General features: G+C 39.5%; 1 protein-coding gene across 3 annotated transcripts in view; it reads left to right on the forward strand.

Moving 5' to 3' along the window:
* Positions 1-17,983, forward strand: part of STK4 (serine/threonine kinase 4) — an 83,750-nt gene that overhangs the window by 51,522 nt on the left and 14,245 nt on the right. The window contains exon 11 of one of the 3 annotated variants that reach the window (XM_070744713.1): positions 949-1,035. The exons of the other annotated variants lie outside the window; for them this stretch is intronic. Within the exon in view, the coding sequence (XP_070600814.1) occupies positions 949-1,020 (72 nt within the window). The 3' untranslated portion in view covers positions 1,021-1,035. Of the gene's footprint in view, positions 1-948; positions 1,036-17,983 lie in introns of those variants that run through there. 3 annotated transcript variants of the gene reach the window in all.

The following is a 17,983-nucleotide window of genomic DNA, read 5'->3' on the forward strand; positions in this document are numbered from 1 at the left end:
TATGTGGATAAATTACTTCTGCGAACTGCAGAATTTATTCTGCATATCAAATCAGATTTCTGGTTGCTCGGACTGTAATTTTTATTAACACTTGGGCAGATACTTTCTCATCATCTCCTCCAGACCAGGGATTTTACTTAGAATTACTGATTGCAGTAATGAAGAACACTTGTAGTAATTTAATAGCAAGGCTGTAGTAATTTAATATCAGGGCTTCACTAGCATATCAGGTTATGCAATTAGTAGTAACACTAATTGCACAATCTGATTTAAAAGCAAGCCTTGATTAGCATTATATTACTACAACCTTGAACAAATTATTTTACCTTACTAGATTTTATTGATAAGTGTTTCCTTCCCATCTTTTCTAAACTTCTCAGATTTTTGTAACATAGAAAAGTCTTACATTGCATTTCTAATTTACTTCAAACCTCTTTAAGATTCTTTGGCCTTCTCAGTTTCATTTTTAAATTGGGAGATGTCAAAGAGATATAAGAGGATTGTTGAAACTTAGTATAGTTTTACCCAAAATAGTGATGGAAAAATATTCACTATGAATATTCATGCTTTAGATGTGTACATGAACCTGGACAGTATAGTTATTATATTTTTACCTTAAGTTCTGTTTAATAAAGTTAGTTTTAAAAGATGGGTTTTTTCCCCTTCATTTTATTTTCCTCCATGTAGCCTGACAAAATATATTTTTGGGGAAAAGCTATTACAAATAACTCCCTTCATTTCTAGAAAGTTTGTAGCCCTTGAAACACATTAAAGACTACTGGGTGTTCTTTTATTATATTTCATGCTTTTTAAAAAGTAGTTTCGTTTTATTCAATTTAAACTCCTGGACATTTTTATGTAGTTCTCTTGACAACAATACAGTACAGGATTTGTTTGCCATTAATCTAAGCTTTTTTTTCACAATCGTTTTTTTGACTTCTCATCTAGCTTTCAGCTTTGAAATTCCCTGGAGATTTCCACCAAAAAAATCAGCAAAGTCACTTAGATGCCATCAGCTAGCAAACTCAAGTGTTTTTATTGCAGGTCTCTGTCTTGAATTCAAAGATATCTTTTTTCTGTGATATACTTAACCTCCTTTTAGCAAAAGAGACTCCCCCCCATCCTGTGATATACTAAACATCCTTTTAGCATGTCATCCTATAACTGAATTTTCTGTTTACATGAATGCCGTAAATACTTGACACCTTCAATGCTACATATTACTTTTAATTTGCCTTTAACAACAAGTATTAAATACTGGTTCAGCTGCACAAATTCAGCACTTGTCTGGTGTTTCCTGTGGCATTGCAGCACTTCAGATCTGAAGGAGAAATGTGGCTTTGGATTTACAGGGAGACACCCCTATTGCATCCGTCAACTACAATGGTACCTCGACATACGAGTTTCATTCGTTCCAGACCCGAGCTCATAAGTAGATCAACTCGTATCAAACGAATTTTCTCCATATGAATTAATGTAAATAATTCTAATTGGTTCCAGCCCTCGAAAAAGTCCCAAAGTTAGCCTAAATTATGAAAAAAGACAAGTTTTTAATTAATAAATGTACATGCAACACGTATAAATAAACAATAAAGTAAATAATGAAAAGAGAAATGTACAAAATACAATAAGAAAATGTATAAAACACGGTATAGTAACCTTACCTTGGCGACAGACGAGTGCAGCTGTGTACTGTAGGCTACGTAAACAATACTTTCTTAAACTATCATAAACGTAAACAAAACAACAATTCCATAGTTAAATGGTATAAAACTAAAAATACTGACACGCTCTAAACACTGACACGACCGAGACGAGACTTTGTTTTGCGCGCTAACACGTGCGAATGGCCGAGATAACTGGAAGCAAGAGGATTCTGGGTCAGAGAGGCGATGCGCCAACTAGCGGTAGCATCCTGAAGCTCGGCTCGTATCCCAAATTTGAGCTCGGGTGTCGAACAGAAATTTCGCTCGCGTCGCGGCTCGTAACTTGGAATACTCGCATGCGGAGCAGCTCGTATCTAGAGGTACCACTGTACTGCTTTAGCAGAAGGATCCTTTATTCTGGATTGAACTTCGGTTGCCATCCACAGTTGCTACTGGATCCTTTAAGGAATTGTTGAGACATGCCAAGTGACATGTTCTGGAATACGTGTTTCTTTTTGTGTAGAGAACCATAGACAGCCTTGAAGGGAATATACTGAAGCATCAAGAGCAGGGACATTCTTGAAGCCCGAGGGAAAGGAGATATTGTTAGGAAAAGATCTGAGTGACTCATTCCTGACTAAGCAGACTAGCAACAGTCTATCTCACTAAAATGCAGTTCTGGGGTTCCCACAGAGCCAATTTTCCGATCTAGTCTAGCTCATAGAGCCACTACTTCAAATCCAAGGCTTTTTGAAATCCTAGTTCTAGCCACATTGAACAGTGCAGAGTTACAGTGCAGTTGATATTTTTAAATGCACAGAAGGCACTCGTGCTCCTATTTTACAAAATACAGAAAGCATTGTATATGTGCTATAGCAATAGCACTTATATACCACGTTACAGTGCTTTAACAGCCCTCTAAGTGGTTTACAGAATCAGCATATTGTCCTCAGCAATTTGGCTTCTCATTTTTCCTATCTTGGAAGGATGAAAGGTTGAGTCAACCTTGAGGCCGGTGACATTTGAACTGCCAAGTTGCAGGTAGTCGGCAGTCAGAAGAAGTATTCTGCAGTAATACATACATTTAGGTATTTCATTTTTTATTTACTTAATCAATTTAAGTGTCCCTGCATCATGCAGATGTGGCTTTGGGCAGCTTAGAATATATTGTAAACAATGCAAAAAACCAATCTCAATGCCATGGTCATTTAGCAGAACAATAACATCTCATGATATTTAACTTCTAGTATGTGGTATATCCAGGTCTTCAGTGCTTTGCAAAAGGCTGCTAGCATCAAGGCCGGTGACCAGTCATGGAACTCTTTGCAGAGAATTTAATGCTTTAACATTTGAGAGAACAAATATTACATCTAATCAATCTAGGGCCCTAGGTTTTTAACATACAGTGGTACCTCATGATACAAACCTCTCGTGATACGAATCCCGCGTGATACGAACCCGGGGTTCGGAAATTTTTTGCCTCTTCTTACGAACTTTTTTCAGCTTATGCACCCACCGCAGATTGCAAAATGGTGCTCCGCTGGGTGCTGCCGCCCGGCTGTCACCTTCTGAAACAGCCGGGGGGCTTCTTAGCGTTCTCCCGAACGCCAAACCCGGAAGTTCGAGTACGGGTTCCGGAGGCCGCTGAGAAGCGCCTGGCTGTTTCAGAAGGTTACAGCTGGGCGGCGGGGCGCAGCGGGGCGCAGCGGAGCGCCGTTTTTGCGATCGGTGGCAGCGTTTTCGGCCGATCTGGAGGCTAGAAAGGAGGTGGGGAATCCCAATAGGAAATTCCCTGGGCGGAGCTTTGACGTCGCTTTTACACTGTTTCCTATGGGAAACAATGTTTCATCTTACGAACGTTTCGCCTTACGAACCTACTTCCGGAACCAATTAGGTTCGTAAGGCGAGGTATTACTGTATGCTGTAAACTTCCAGGCTAAATTATGCAGATTTTTAAACCACGTCATTAAGAAATTCTTGTATATCTACTAGTTTCTTCTCCAACAGCAATTCTAAAGCTTTTTCCTAGTCCTACTACATCAGATGCCAAAGGCCAAGTTTTGAATATTTAGTATGCTGGAGTGTGTTTTCTGTAGAAAACCTTTACAATAGAATAGGACTATAACAAAGATCAATTAGCTGAAACTTTCATTTTCTTCAAGCATATTTCACTTTCCAAGATTTGATGTATTAAATGCTCCAGAAAAGTCCCAAATAATGTAAATGATCTTACCACTTGCACAGAGGAAACACCTATTATTATTTATGGAAATGATTGATAGTGAGGCCTTTTAAGATGCCAAGTGATTTACTGTTTATTGATTAATGAAAATATGTTCTGGTTTACCATAACCAACTTGCCTGATGATGTATTACTTTTTTGTGCTGATGGATTTTTTAATCTTACCATGCTTTGGGATCTTGCTTCTTTTCTTTTTATACAAACCACTCAAATAGTTTAAAAAAAAACAAAAAAAACTTGATATTTCTCCTTCTACTGCCTCGACGGCAATCAAATCTGGAGGACAATTGGATGCCAAACAAGTTTTATTTTTAAATCTGATTACTGCAAAGAGGTCATATTCACAAGGAATCACAATTTATATAATTTTTATTTTATAGCCCCAGTCAGTCAGCTCTGGGTAATTAACAGTAAAACCTCAAATGACAATCCATAAAAGACCTCAGCACTCCCAGATGAGCATAGCATAGCTAAAAATGGCAATATCCAGTTCTTAGAAAATTCTTCCTCCCTTACTTCATTTAGAATAAAATAGAATAACAGAGTTGGAAAGGACCTTGGAGCGTTAGTGTCTCCCTTCAACCCCTGGCACAGACAGGAAACTCTACCCGTGATGGCGAACCTGTGGCATATGTGCCACAGGTGGCATGCGTAGCCATATCGGAAGGCACGAGAGATATTTATTGGCCTATGTCAGCCCCAGAGTGCATGTGTGCACTGGCCAGCTGATTTTTGGCCTTGGGAAAAGCCGTTTCGCCCTCTGGACAATTGAGGGAAGCTTCCCTGAAGCCCTGGAATGCAAAAGAACAGCTCAATCAGAAAACGCACTTCCAGTTTGCCTGATATGCTGGTTTTTGCACTGCGGAGGGTTCAGGAAAGCTTCCCTGAAGCCCCAGAGATCAAAAAACAGCACAAGAAAACCGGAAGTCCGTTTTTCTGAACTTCCTGTTTGCCTTTTTGGGCGGGTTTTTTAACGTCCCAGGCTTCAGTGAGGCCTGTGTGCATGCGCGAGGATGGGGGGAGATTGTGCGCATGCACAGGGGCAGTGTGGGGAGTTGCGCATGCACGGGAAGGTGTGGGCACATGCACACATGTTAGCGCATACACACACACACACACACAAACACACCCTGTGCGGGGAGGGCAAGAGAAGCAGGTTTGTGATATTGCACAGGGAGGCCAGACTTGTGGGTTGCTGTGAGCACAGGGAAGCCAGGGACACTTAATAGATGACTTGTGAGTTTCCCTACCAGCTTCTCTGTAACTTTGCTTGTGGAAAGCCTGGCAAGAAAGGTGGTAAATCATGATCATATAACCACGGGGCACTTCATTAATACTTTTTTGGTGTTTTGAAAACAGACACTCGTGCAATTTGCAAATATATATATATATTTTAATTGACGGTTTTGTATTTACATAGCTGTAAGGGTCTGGATGGGGACCAACAGGCTCAAACTCAACCCAGACAAAGCCGAATAGCTGTGGGCATTTCCTCCTAATGACTATTTGATCTGTCCATCCATTTTTCTGGGGGGAGAAACATTGACCCCCTCAGATAGGGTCCGCAACTTGGGTGTCCTCCTGGATCCACAGCTGAGCCTTGATCACCACCTATTGGCTGTGGCCAGGGGGACGTTTGCCCAGGTTCGTCTGGTTTACCAGTTGTGGCCCTACCTGGACCAGAAGGCTCTACACACAGTCGCTCAGGCCCTCATCACCTCCCGTCTTGATGATTGCAGCGCACACTACATGTGGCTATTCTTGAAGAGTGTTTAGAGACTCCAAATTGTCCAGAATGCAGCCACGTGAGCTATCATGGGTATAACTTGGTACACCCATATAACACCTACGCTCCGCAAGCTGCACTCGCTTCCTATTAGTCTCCGGGCACAATTCAAGGTGTTGGTTATCACCTGTAACTGCTCCCACCCTATTGACTTTTCGTAAGGCCACGGAGACCTGGATTTGCCTGTAGGCCTGGTGGCCATGACTCAACAACTATCATGGCCAAATTGTATGAAAGCTATGTATGCATGTTGATGGGTTAGCTTATTCTGATTTTAAATTAATATTTTACAGTTTAGATTTATATTTGACTACTTTTTATTGTTTTGTAATTTTCACTTTGGGATTGGGTGGCATAGAAATCAATCAATCAAACAAACAAACAAACAAACAAACAAATAAATTTGTTACGTTTGCAACCCAACTTAAGTGTTTAAACATTGTTTTTAACAGAAGGTCATATTAAGAATGTTGTGTTTTCCTATAAATCTAGTATAAACAGCTGAACTGATTCAATTTAAGATCTCAGCTTAAATGTTTGCTACCTGAAGCTATGTATAAAAATAATAAAAAAAATTAAAAAAGGAAAGGAGTAAATTTAAAAAAAATAAGAAATGGTACAAAATATGCTGCTTACAAAAGCCACCAAAACAGGTTTGACTTAACACGATTTGATTGCAGTGTTTGCCAGTCTATTTCTGAAATAGATTCTTTTCTTGACCTCGGTGAACCTAGCTCCCAATTAGCTTCTGTATTTGTGCATCAGTGTCATTGAAATGTTCTACAAGCTTGAGAAATGTGATCTCATTCTGGCTGAGTGTCTTATGAACTCAGATTAGAATGAACTTCTAATCACTAAGAGGCGACATTTGCTTGAAAAGATGGCTCCTTACTTCCTTTGTAAATCATTTAACACCATCACAAATATAAAAGGATGAAAGGAACCCACTTCCTTGGTTTAATGGCCAAGTCAGAGCAGGTTTTGGTAATTATATTTCCCATAAAAGTTCTCCAAGATAGTTCGGAATGAGAATACAGTGATACCTCATCTTACAAACCCTTCGTCATACAAACTTTTCGAGATACAAACCTGGGGTTTAAGATTTTTTTGCCTCTTCTTCCAAACTATTTTCACCTTACAAACCCAAGCCGCCGCCACTGGGATGCCCCGCATCCGGACTTCCGTTTTTGTGCTGCTGGGATTCCCCTGCTGGGATTTCCCTGCAGCCTCACAAAAACACAGAAGTCTGGAGGTGGGGTTTCCCGTGGAGGGGAGCCTCAGTGGAATCCCAGCAGCGGAAAAAAAGGTGCTTCGGCTGGCAAAAGGGGTGAGTTTTGGGCTTGCATGCATTAATCGCTTTTCCATTGATTCCTATGGGAATCATTGTTTCGTCTTACAAACTTTTCACCTTACAAACCTCGTCCCGGAACCAATTAAGTTTGTAAGACGAGGTGCGTTTCATGAATGAGAATAGTTTTTTAATGTAATCAGAATCCAACTTTTTCCTATCAATTACAAAATATTTTTAAGGCTGAAATAAGGTTGAATGCAACATGAAATACAAACAAAAGACAACTGGATGGACCAACTGTCTCTCTTCATATTGCCCAACTAGATGTTTATGTTAGGCTGCAAGCAACAAAACTGGATACCATTTTTGTCTGTCCTAGTAAATGGTGGTCAGAGGTATATTATTTTTGATTCTGGAGGCACTGTCCAGAAGTCCCTGTCCAGAAGTCACTGATAGCCTCAGCCTGTATATATTTGTCAAGACCTTTTAAAAGTTTACTGGCACAAAATTGCCCAAATCTTGCATTATTCATTTTCAAGATTTTAGGGATGGTACTGAGAAACTTTATTTTGTTTATTGCCAACTTTGTTTCTAAATAAAATGCATCCCTGGTAACATTGTTCAGTAGTTACCAGTTTCTGTGAACTACTGTATAGTGATCAAGAGGAATAACTGGTTTTAAAACTCTTTTTTAAATTAAATAGCAAAAGTATGTCAGATTAGAAGTGAAGGATACTATATAAAATTAGAAGGAGGGTAGTTAAGCATGCACTCATACTGCAGCTGTTTATAATAAAGCTTATTTTGCTCCTTTCTGAAGCAGGAGTGTGACTGTTTTTCTTTATTCCAATGTTATGTACATGTAGATTTTCCCAAGTATGTTTGCCTACTGCTTCTGCCTTTCAAGTTTCTAGTTTTGAGAATATAGTTCCATGGGATCCTTGGTTCTCCATGGACTCCTTGGTTCTCTCTAAGCTTGGTTGCTTTCTTGTACACATTTCATTACCAAACTAGGTAACATAATCAGTGTTAGCAGCAATTATTACACTAATGTGTTTAGTAATAAAAATCTGCATGAAAAAAACCAGTTCAAACCTAGACTACAAATATTGTTTTCTAATACAGTTCAATAATGACTGCAAGAAAAGTATTGCAACAAGGAGTATATGAAATAATGTGAGATCTTTAAAATATGTGCATTATATAAAATTTTATTTAAGAAAATAAATTTTCTCAAATATAAGTTTGAAACCTAGGCTAGTTGCGACATCTTTTTACTGTCGGTTGTAAGCATAATTACTCATGCATAATTCAGAATGTATTAATGTAATCCAATTCAGTGAAACTATCCCATGGGCCAGATAATTTTTTTTCCTGCAGAGGATTGATTCAGGCTCTTAGAAGCTCAATATGGTTAATGTGTCGGTAAATTGAAACTGCAAGATTTGATTTCTCATAAATTGTGAATGCTAAGGAATCAGTTCTGTCCGCTTACAAAGTTTTCTGTGGCTTAAATATTCTGTGTCCTATGAATGTCCCTTCCCTACTAAAAGTTTGCATTTCAGTATCTGTATAATCTGTGTCTATTAGCACTGCCCAATAATAGAATGAAGATTAATATTGTCTGTAGAAAGGGAATTTAAATGCACAAAGCCTACATTGTTTGCGTAATAATATAAGCAATGTAGGCTTTGTGCATTTAAATTCCCTTTCTACAGACAATATTAAACTTTTTTGTCCAATTTGAATGTATTTGGACCTGAAGGGCTTACAACAGTATACAAAAATACAATATAAACGTACAATAAATAAATAAAATAATACCATTCACAGCATGCAGCGTTGTAGAATCGCAGTAATAACTATAACATTCAAGTAAGCAAAAACATTTTCCTCAAGGAGGAATATAATTTTCTTCAAATAGGGGCAGAAATTTTTCAAGGCTAAACTATTTCAGGGTTGTGTTATTCAAAGTAGTTCATGTACATGAAGTACAGAAATTAGTAATTTGATTTACTGCTTTGTTAAGTATTAACTATTTTGCTGTCTAAAATCAGAAAATGAAGTATTTATATGAGTAGAAAATATGCCCACATGAAACAGCCAACAATTTCTCAATTTGTAAATATTTTAATGCTTCAACTGCAATAAATGGCTGTGCGAAAAAGGTCTGTTTCATTTTTGTTGACCCTGAGATGCTGACCTATGCTTTTTTAATTCAATTACAGGGTAGGAATAATGGAAGAAAGACAGCATCCTTTGTGTATTAGATTAAATTATCAAAGCCTTTTGATGTCCTTTAAAGATTTATTAGATGAAATGCTTGTAATTGGCTTTTGTGAAACAAGACAATTGAGGCACCCTGACATTTCTTCCCTTCCAAGAAAGCTTGTATCAAAATCAAAATGCCACCAGACGTTAAATTTGTAGTTCTTGCAGATGTAAAAATATTCTAGCATGAGCAAACTGTATTTTCCAAAATGTGGGATTTGCATGCATTTCTTCATCATTTCCCCCCCTCGAACACTGTAATTATTATTTTTTGTTAACATCTAACCCAAAGAGACAACTGGACTTTCTGGTATTTCTTTGAAGAAGTTTTGCTTTGAGCTGAAGAAGATTCTTGGTTGAGAAATGAAACGCCTTCAAAGAAAAAACAAAGTCCAGTTGTCTCTTGAAAACAGCACCTTTGGGAAAACCATGACCTGGATCAGTGGTCACCAACTGGTGATCCATGGACCACTGGTGGTCCGTGATAACATTTTGGTGGTCCACAGAAAAATAATTTGCATTCTTTATATTGCACTAAATCTGTTCTGCCCCAGCATTGAACCCACCAAGAAATACGCACACAAACTGTTTTTAAAAACAAGTTATTTACTACTAGTAAAAGCTCCTAATATTTTTTTAATAGTGGTGTATGTTTAAAGTTCGTGAAATCATAAGTCTTTTTGGTGTGCCAGCTGTTAATGTCTTAACAACTGGCCAGAGTCCAAGCACAAAACAAAGCAAGCAGTTCAAAAAAATTAGTCTACCCAATTTTTCTTCACTTGAATTTACGAAGGTTGACAGAAAGCCCAGAGGTCATTAGCAGCAGAAATGCCATTTGTAAAGCCGAGCAGGATTTGCAAAGGACATTAGCAGACCTGGAACAAACAATGTTGACTCCTGCACTGAAGCGTGGCATGGCTAAAATTTAAATAGACCAATTAGCCTGCAGCTTTATTCACGAAGAGACCTCCTCTTGCATAGCCACCTTGAGTTCTATTGGGATTGAATGAATGGATAAATAAATAAATAGCCACTCTTGCCTTCTAACAGCCCTGCATGCCCTAGCATCAAGAAGAGGCTTCTCTTCTCCTGAGTCACTCATGTGCACCTCGGGAAGTGCAGAAGGCCCTGGTTAGCTTTTAGCCTCTGACCCCAAATCCTCTCTGACCACCTCGCTATCGGATTCGGGTGCCAGGTGCATGGGCTGATGGTACCACGCCACAAACGCCTCTCAATCCGTGACCAGCTATGTGGGACGTGGACGGGTCACAACAAAATCAGCCGGGTCTTTTTTGTGCAGGTTGGAGGTGGGGCAGAAATTCTGATTTGGGGTCTGCTTTAGTCTCCTGGTGTGGGGCTATGGTGAAGATCTGGAGGGCCGTGTTCCAGTGGGACTGCATGGCTTGGTACTGGCTGACCATCTCAGCCTGCGTAGCCTCCAGGCGTTGGTACCTGGCCCTGCACTCCCGCAGGTCTTCTCTCTGCTTGGAAAGTCTATGCTCCTAGTCCTCAGTGAAGTGCTTCTGCGGAGCCTCCTTCTTGGTCAGATCCAATTTGAATTGAACCAGATGTTTTGCCAAATCTTTCTTGTGGTGATTGCTTAGCTCCAACAACTGCTTTCTGTTTGGGGCCTAAGGAGCCTAGGCAGGCAGGCAAGGAGTGGCTGGAAGGGGAGGGGCATGTACAGGCAAATAGAGGCCGACAAGGTGCCCCTCTGTTAAGGAGTGTGCAAAATCTTTGAGTTATCAAGGACATGCACAGAGGAAAACGTGGGATTCCAGGAGATATCAGTAATTATTCAGTCATGCAAAACAGATACATTAAAGTGTATAAAATAGTGTTTACTTTAGAAATAGCAGTCAAGTTAAACAGTCTGGCTATTCACATTCAAATCAGTCAATATCTTTCAATACAATAATTTATTTATTGATTGATTGATTGATTGATTGGATTTGTATGCTGCCTCTCTCCGGAGACTCGGGGCGGCTAACAGCAACAATAAAACAGTGTACAATAGTAATCTAATACTAAAAACGATTAAAAACCTATTAATATAAAAACCAAACATGCATACATACATACCATGCATAGAATTGTAAAGGCCTAGGGGGAAAGAGGATCTCAATTCCGCCATGCCTGACGGCAGAGGTGGGTTTTAAGTAGCTTACAAAAGGCAAGGAGGGTGGGGGCAATTCTAATCTCTGGGGGGAGTTGGTTCCAGAGGGCCGGGGCCGCCACAGAGAAGGCTCTTCCCCTGGGTCCTGCCAAGCGACATTGTTTAGTTGACGGGACCCGGAGAAGATCCACTCTGTGGGACCTAACTGGTCGCTGGGATTCGTGCAGCAGAAGGCGGTCCCTGAGATAATCTGGTCTAGTGCCATGAAGGGCTTTATAGGTCATAACCAACACTTTGAATTGTGACTGGAAACTGATCGGCAACCAATGCAGACTGCGGAGTGTTGGTGTAACATGGGCATATTTGGGAAAGCCCATGATTGGTCTCGCAGCTGCATTCTATATTACAAGCCTGTCTTTGTCTTACATATCAGACACAAATTACAGCTTACAAATGCATTAAACTACCATCAAACTCACACAGCTTACTACATCAGTCACAGTGAATCAGCAGAGAGAGCAGAGAGAGCATCATGCTTTCTATCTCCCTCTTATTTGCAACACTCCCTGTTAAAGCTATAGTAATTCAATACGTACAAACATTCACTGTTAGTTTGTTTTTATATATTGCAAACTCAACTGTTTTGTACTAACATCCTCGACGCGAGTGACGTTGTGTTGGCCATGCCCCCCAGTCACATGACCACTTAGCCAAGCCCGTCCAGCCAGTTATTAGGCAGGCCATATTAGTGGTCTGCGGGATTTAAAATTATGAATTTAGTGACCCCTGACCTGGATGACTAAGACTTTTGCATCTAAGCAGGGACATTTAATTTGATATCCGTTAAATAATTTGTAAAGATGAAGTAGTTATGAATAGGTAGTTCAGATCAGGCAAAATTCCTATAATATATTTTTGAATGCTAGCAATTAGCATTAGCCTTAATTCGAATAGCATACAAAAATGTAGTATAGAAAATTCTATTCACTTAGGATTTCTTTGCATAGAATTGCAATGAGACAGGTATGAAAAGTCTGGGTCCTATGTTACACATGAAAAGGAAATGAGTCATGAGATCATGCACTTTAAAATCTTTCTAGTCCTATATTTTTCATTAGAGAATTAAAAGGTACAGAGACAGCAGCTCAAAACCTGCTGCTTTTCCCAAGGCAATACCTGATAAATAAAGAAATAAAGCATGGCCACGTTGCATATCCTGCCTGCAGCTCTTTGGGACTGACTGAACACTAGACAATTTACCATTGTAATTTGTTATTAATGCAAAATTAAGCTATTTATTATAATTGCTTTACTTGTATTATTAAACATAGAAACATAGAAGATTGACGGCAGAAAAAGACCACATGGTCCATCTAGTCTGCCCTTATACTATTTCCTGTGTTTTACCTTAGGATGGATATATGTTTATCCCAGGCATGTTTAAGTTCAGTTACTGTGGATTTGCCAACCACGTCTGCTCGAAGTTTGTTCCAAGCATCTACTACTCTTTCAGTGAAATAAGCCATAGCCTATTAGAATCTATTACATAGCCTATTAGAATCTGAAGTGACAGTAAACCAAAAGCGTAAATACTCATATGTATGGATGACTGTAGATCAATGTGTGGCATAAGTGACTGTTTAATCTAAATACTGATGATTTTCTTAATCCAGATTATAATACCTACATTTCTATGCAGAAGAATTGGGCAAAGCATATGGAACTGTTTAAGTGAGAATAAATATTCTATTAATTTTCTGTTTTTCTTTTATGACTTGATTTTAGTAAATCCTGTTTCCTTTTCAGAAGCACAGCAGGATTTCAATTAAGTTTATAATGAGAAGCTTGAATTTCCCCAGTGCTATGCCCTTTCATAGGCTTAACATAGTTGCATAAAAATTCATGCACTCACTATTTTGGAACAGTGCTTACGTAGCATGCTGTGTAAAATTCAAATGAACCATACTGTTTGCCCTATTTTTTATGGAGTAAACAACTGTATTTGGGTATCTCAGAAAACTGGATTATCAAGACAAATCTGTTCCTGGAAATTGGGAGTAGGCAGTGGACTAGTTACATTTTGGGAGTACAGTGATACCTTGTCTTACAAACTTAATTGGTTCCGGGACAAGGTTCTTAAGGTGAAAAGTTTGTAAGATGAAACAATGTTTTCCATAGGAATCAATGGAAAAGCGATTAATGCGTGCAAGCCCAAAATTCACCCCTTTTGCCAGCCGAAGCGACCGTTTTTGCGCTGCTGGGATTCCCCTGAGGCTCCCCTCCATGGGAAACCCCACCTCCAGACTTCTGTTTTCGCGATGCCGCAGGGAAATCCCAGCAGGGGAATCCCAGCATCGCAAAAATGAGCACTTTGCTGGCAACGGAAGTCCAGAGGTGGGGTTTCCCAGCGAAGGGAGCATCAGTGAAATCGCAGCATCGCAAAAACACCGAAGTTCTCGAAACCCCACCTCTGGACCTCTGTGTTTTTGCGATGCTGCGATTTCACTGAGGCTCCCCTCGCTAGGAAACCCCACCTCTGGACTTCCGTTACCAGCGAAGCGCCCGTTTTTGCGCTACTGTGATTCCCCTGCAGCATCACAAAAACACGGAAGTCCAGAGGTGGGATTTCCCATGGAGGGAAGCCTCAGGGGAATCCCAGCAGTGCAAAAATGGGCGCTTCGCTGGCAACAGAAGTCCGGAGGCGGGGCATCCCAGTGGCGGCGGTGGGTTTGTAAGATGAAAATAGTTTGTAAGAAGAGGCAAAAAAATCTTAAACCCCGGGTTTGTATCTCGAAAAGTTTGTATGATGAGGCGTTTGTAAGATGAGGTATCACTGTATCTCATTTGATATCCTATAGATTGAATATATCTTGAGAAGTTTGGAATTGATGAGTGGGATCTCTCAAAATCTATTTTAAATTTGACCTAAAAGCAAGTTTACTCATGTACCTGGATTCAATTTAACACTCTGTTAGATCATCATGATAGTGATGAAACCTGGTTGTGAACTGTTGTGAGTATAAGGAGCCTTATTACTGTTTTTTAAACTCCCAACTTTTTTTTCCTGTACTATTTTTTTTTAAATCAGGACAAAATCATATTTATAAAAACAACAGAGTGATTGAACTTAAAATTATGAAATGAGTGCTAGTCACAGCAAATTGTTGAAGTAGTGAATTGGTGATGTTTATTTAGTTAAGAAAAATTATATGGCTGCCCAACTCACTTTTGGTGACTTCTGACAAGTTAAAATAGAATAGAATTCTTTATTGGCCAAGTGTGATTGGACACACAATGAATTTATCTTGGTGCATATGCTCTTAGTTTACATAAAAGAAAATATAGATTTGTTAAGAAACATGTGGTACAACACTTAATGATTGTCATAGGGGTCAAATAAGCAATGAAGAAACAATCAATATTAATAAAAATCTTAGGGTATAAGCAACAAGTTACAACCATACAGTCCTGAGTGGGAGGAAATGGGTGATAGGAATGATGAGGAAAAAACTAGTAGAAATAGAAGTGCAGACTTAGTAAAAAGTTTGACAGTGTTGGGGGAATTATTTGTTTAGTAGAGTGATGGTGTTCGGGGAAAAACTGTTCTTGTGTCTAGTTGTCTTGGTGTGCAGTGCTCTGTAGCAGTGCTCTGTTATAACAATAAACTACCAGTACAAAAAACATCCCCCCCCCATCACCCTGGCAACAATAATCAGCCATGGATGGGCCCCATATCACTCTGGGATCTGCAGCCGCAGAATTATGCCTTCAGGGCCACGCAAAAGAATGTTGAAGTGGGGACCCACATTATCTCTGCAGGGATGATGTTCCACATGAAGGGTGCTACCATGGAGATGATCCTTCTTCTTGATCTTACTAGATGGACCTCCTTAGGCAAGGGGACCTAGCAGTCGAGTAAACAATGTCGTTTGGCGGGCCACAGGGGAAGAGCCTTCTCTGTGGTGGCCCTGGCCATCTGGAACCACTCTCCCTGTCTTTCGTAAACTACTCAAGACTCATTTATACCGCCAGGCATGGGGGTGTTGAGATAGTCCTTCCCCCTAGGCCATTACAAGTTATGCATGGTATGTTTGTGTGTTTGTTTGGTTTTATAATAGGGTTTTTTAGTTGTTTTTATTATTGGATTGTACATGTTGTTTTTATTGTTGTTAGCCGCCCCGAGTCTACGGAGAGGGGTGGCATACAAATCCAATAAATAATAATAACAACAACAATATTATTATTATTCCCTGCCTCCTAGCTGTGGTGGATTGAATAAATATGACTGGGAAAAGATGTTCATATTTAATACATACTTTTTCCCCTTGGGCCCCTGTGAATGAAGAAACACTAATTCAGCTGCCTGTTAGCAAAACAAAATAACTCATCATAAGGAATTCTCCAGGCAATTCTCCTTCTTTCCTAGAATATCTGGAGTCCCTTCCCTTGTTTAAAAACCAGGATGCTTAGTTGAGCCTAAAGAATTATGTGCCTGATTAGGGGGCTGTTTTGTCTTTTAAAGAGAGCTGCTACTTAACCCAAACTAAATATTCTAGGCAACATTTTCACACGTTGAATGGATTCCCATATTTTTCAAGCCAAATTTTAACCTATATTAAAGTCTCTCAGGTTTTCCAGTCCGTGATAAGGGAACTGTAGCTTAGAATAAAGTAGTTTTCCCCATCACTTTCTAATATCCTGAACCAAAATGCAATGTACATAGTGTTATGAATGCACTCCATAGTGGCTGTTTACAGTATCTCCTCATCCAATAAGCCTAAATTATTAAGCTGCATTAAGATGCTTGTGCAAAGATTTTTTACTTTTTAGATCCTCTAAAATATTAATAGCTTTCCATGTTGTAAATTTACAGGAATTCCCAAATAGCACTTGATGTTCTTTTTCAGTTGTTTCCGGTCTATGATACTTTCTGGTCACATCGTCTTATTTCATAGTTTGTGCTATGGCTAGGATATATATACGTACATAAATACTTAAGACCTGATCCTTTTGGCTAAAATCTAATTTGGCCTTTTGTAAAGATGTGACATCTTGCCATGTCAGAATTTTTTTTTCCAATATTTAAAAAAATACCCAAGGCAGTGTAGAATAAGAAAGCAACTATCAACTGCTGAGTGGTCTACAAGAATAGATTCCAGAATTATTTCTTCCATCTGTGTCGCCTGACTTAATTCAGGGGAAGGCATAGTTGGCTCTTCTATGACTTGTGGACTTCAACTCCCAGAATTCCTGAGCTAGCATGATTGTCTCAGGAATTCTGGGAGTTGAAGTCCACAAATCATAGAAGAACCAACTTTGCCTCCCCCTGACTTAGTTCATCAAGAAGCAGTTTCTCTGCAAAGGATGAAATCCGATGGAAGTGGATTCTGATCATTAATCTCATCCAATATTATTTAGAGCCCTTTGACTCTAGTGACAGCAGTTTTAATTTAAACAGTCTGAGATAATGTATCGTGATGATGACTTGCAGTTGTTCAGCAGTTACATCTAACACAATGATTGAAGAAATAGAGAAACTTCTGCATCTGCTCATCTATGTCTAAAAATTGGCTCAGTTTTGCTGAGGATTGGTCTTTTTTCCTGGAATGTGAATTGAGTTCATATTAATTGCTGACCCAAGTTTTTGAACCTGTTTGCCTGTGATCACATGATCAAAATTTCAGGTATTTGGCAGCCAGCTCACATTTACTACAGTTGTCACATCTTGTGGTCACACGACCTCGATTTGTGAACTTTCCAGACATTTTCCAACAATTGCGGAGCCAGATTCATTTAATATCTATCATGAATCACTGTCCATAGGGATTCATTTCAAAATGGTTGTAAAATTGGGTCTGGTCACATGATGACTTGCTTTATGACTGCACTGGCTTACACAGAAATTCAAGTCCCAACCAACACAGGTCAGAGCTGCGGTGGCACAGTGGTTAGAGTGTAGTACTGCAAGCTACATCTGCTCATCACCAGCTGCCAGCAGTTTGGTAGATCGAATCTTACCAGTCTCAATGTTGACTCTGCTTTCCATCCTTCTGAGGTCAGTAAAATGAGGACCCAGATTGTTGGGGGCAATGTGCTTACTCTAAACTGCTTTGAAAGGGGTGTAAGTTATTGTGTAGCAGTTTATACTGTCAGTCTAAGTGCTCTTGCTATAAGTTCAGTAATACAGTGGTACCTCGAGATACGAGTTTAATTCGTTCCGGACCTGGGCTCTTAAGTCGAGCAGCTCTTATCTCGAACGACTTTTCCCCATAGGAATTAATGTAAATAATTTTAATTGGTTCCAGCCCTCAAAAAACTCACAAAGTTAGTCTAAATTATGCAGAAAGACATGTTTTTAATGAAGAAATGTACATGTACATATAAATGAATAATGAAGTTTCTTTCACTTAACTTGTAAACTTTCTTAAACTTTTAAATTTACATATGTTCAACTTCTCTGCCACCCAATCCTGTAGGACAGAGGTCCCCAACCCTTTTTGCACCAGGGACCGGCTTTAAGCGATCAAGAGAGGAATGGGTGAATGAATGGACGGAGGGTAGGAAGGAAGGAAGGAAAGAGGGAAGGGACAGGAACAGAGGAAGGAAGCAAGGAAACTTATGAAAGGGGAGA

Source organism: Erythrolamprus reginae, chromosome 3 (assembly GCF_031021105.1).
Source record: "Erythrolamprus reginae isolate rEryReg1 chromosome 3, rEryReg1.hap1, whole genome shotgun sequence".
Taxonomy (NCBI): Eukaryota; Metazoa; Chordata; class Lepidosauria; order Squamata; family Dipsadidae; genus Erythrolamprus; species Erythrolamprus reginae.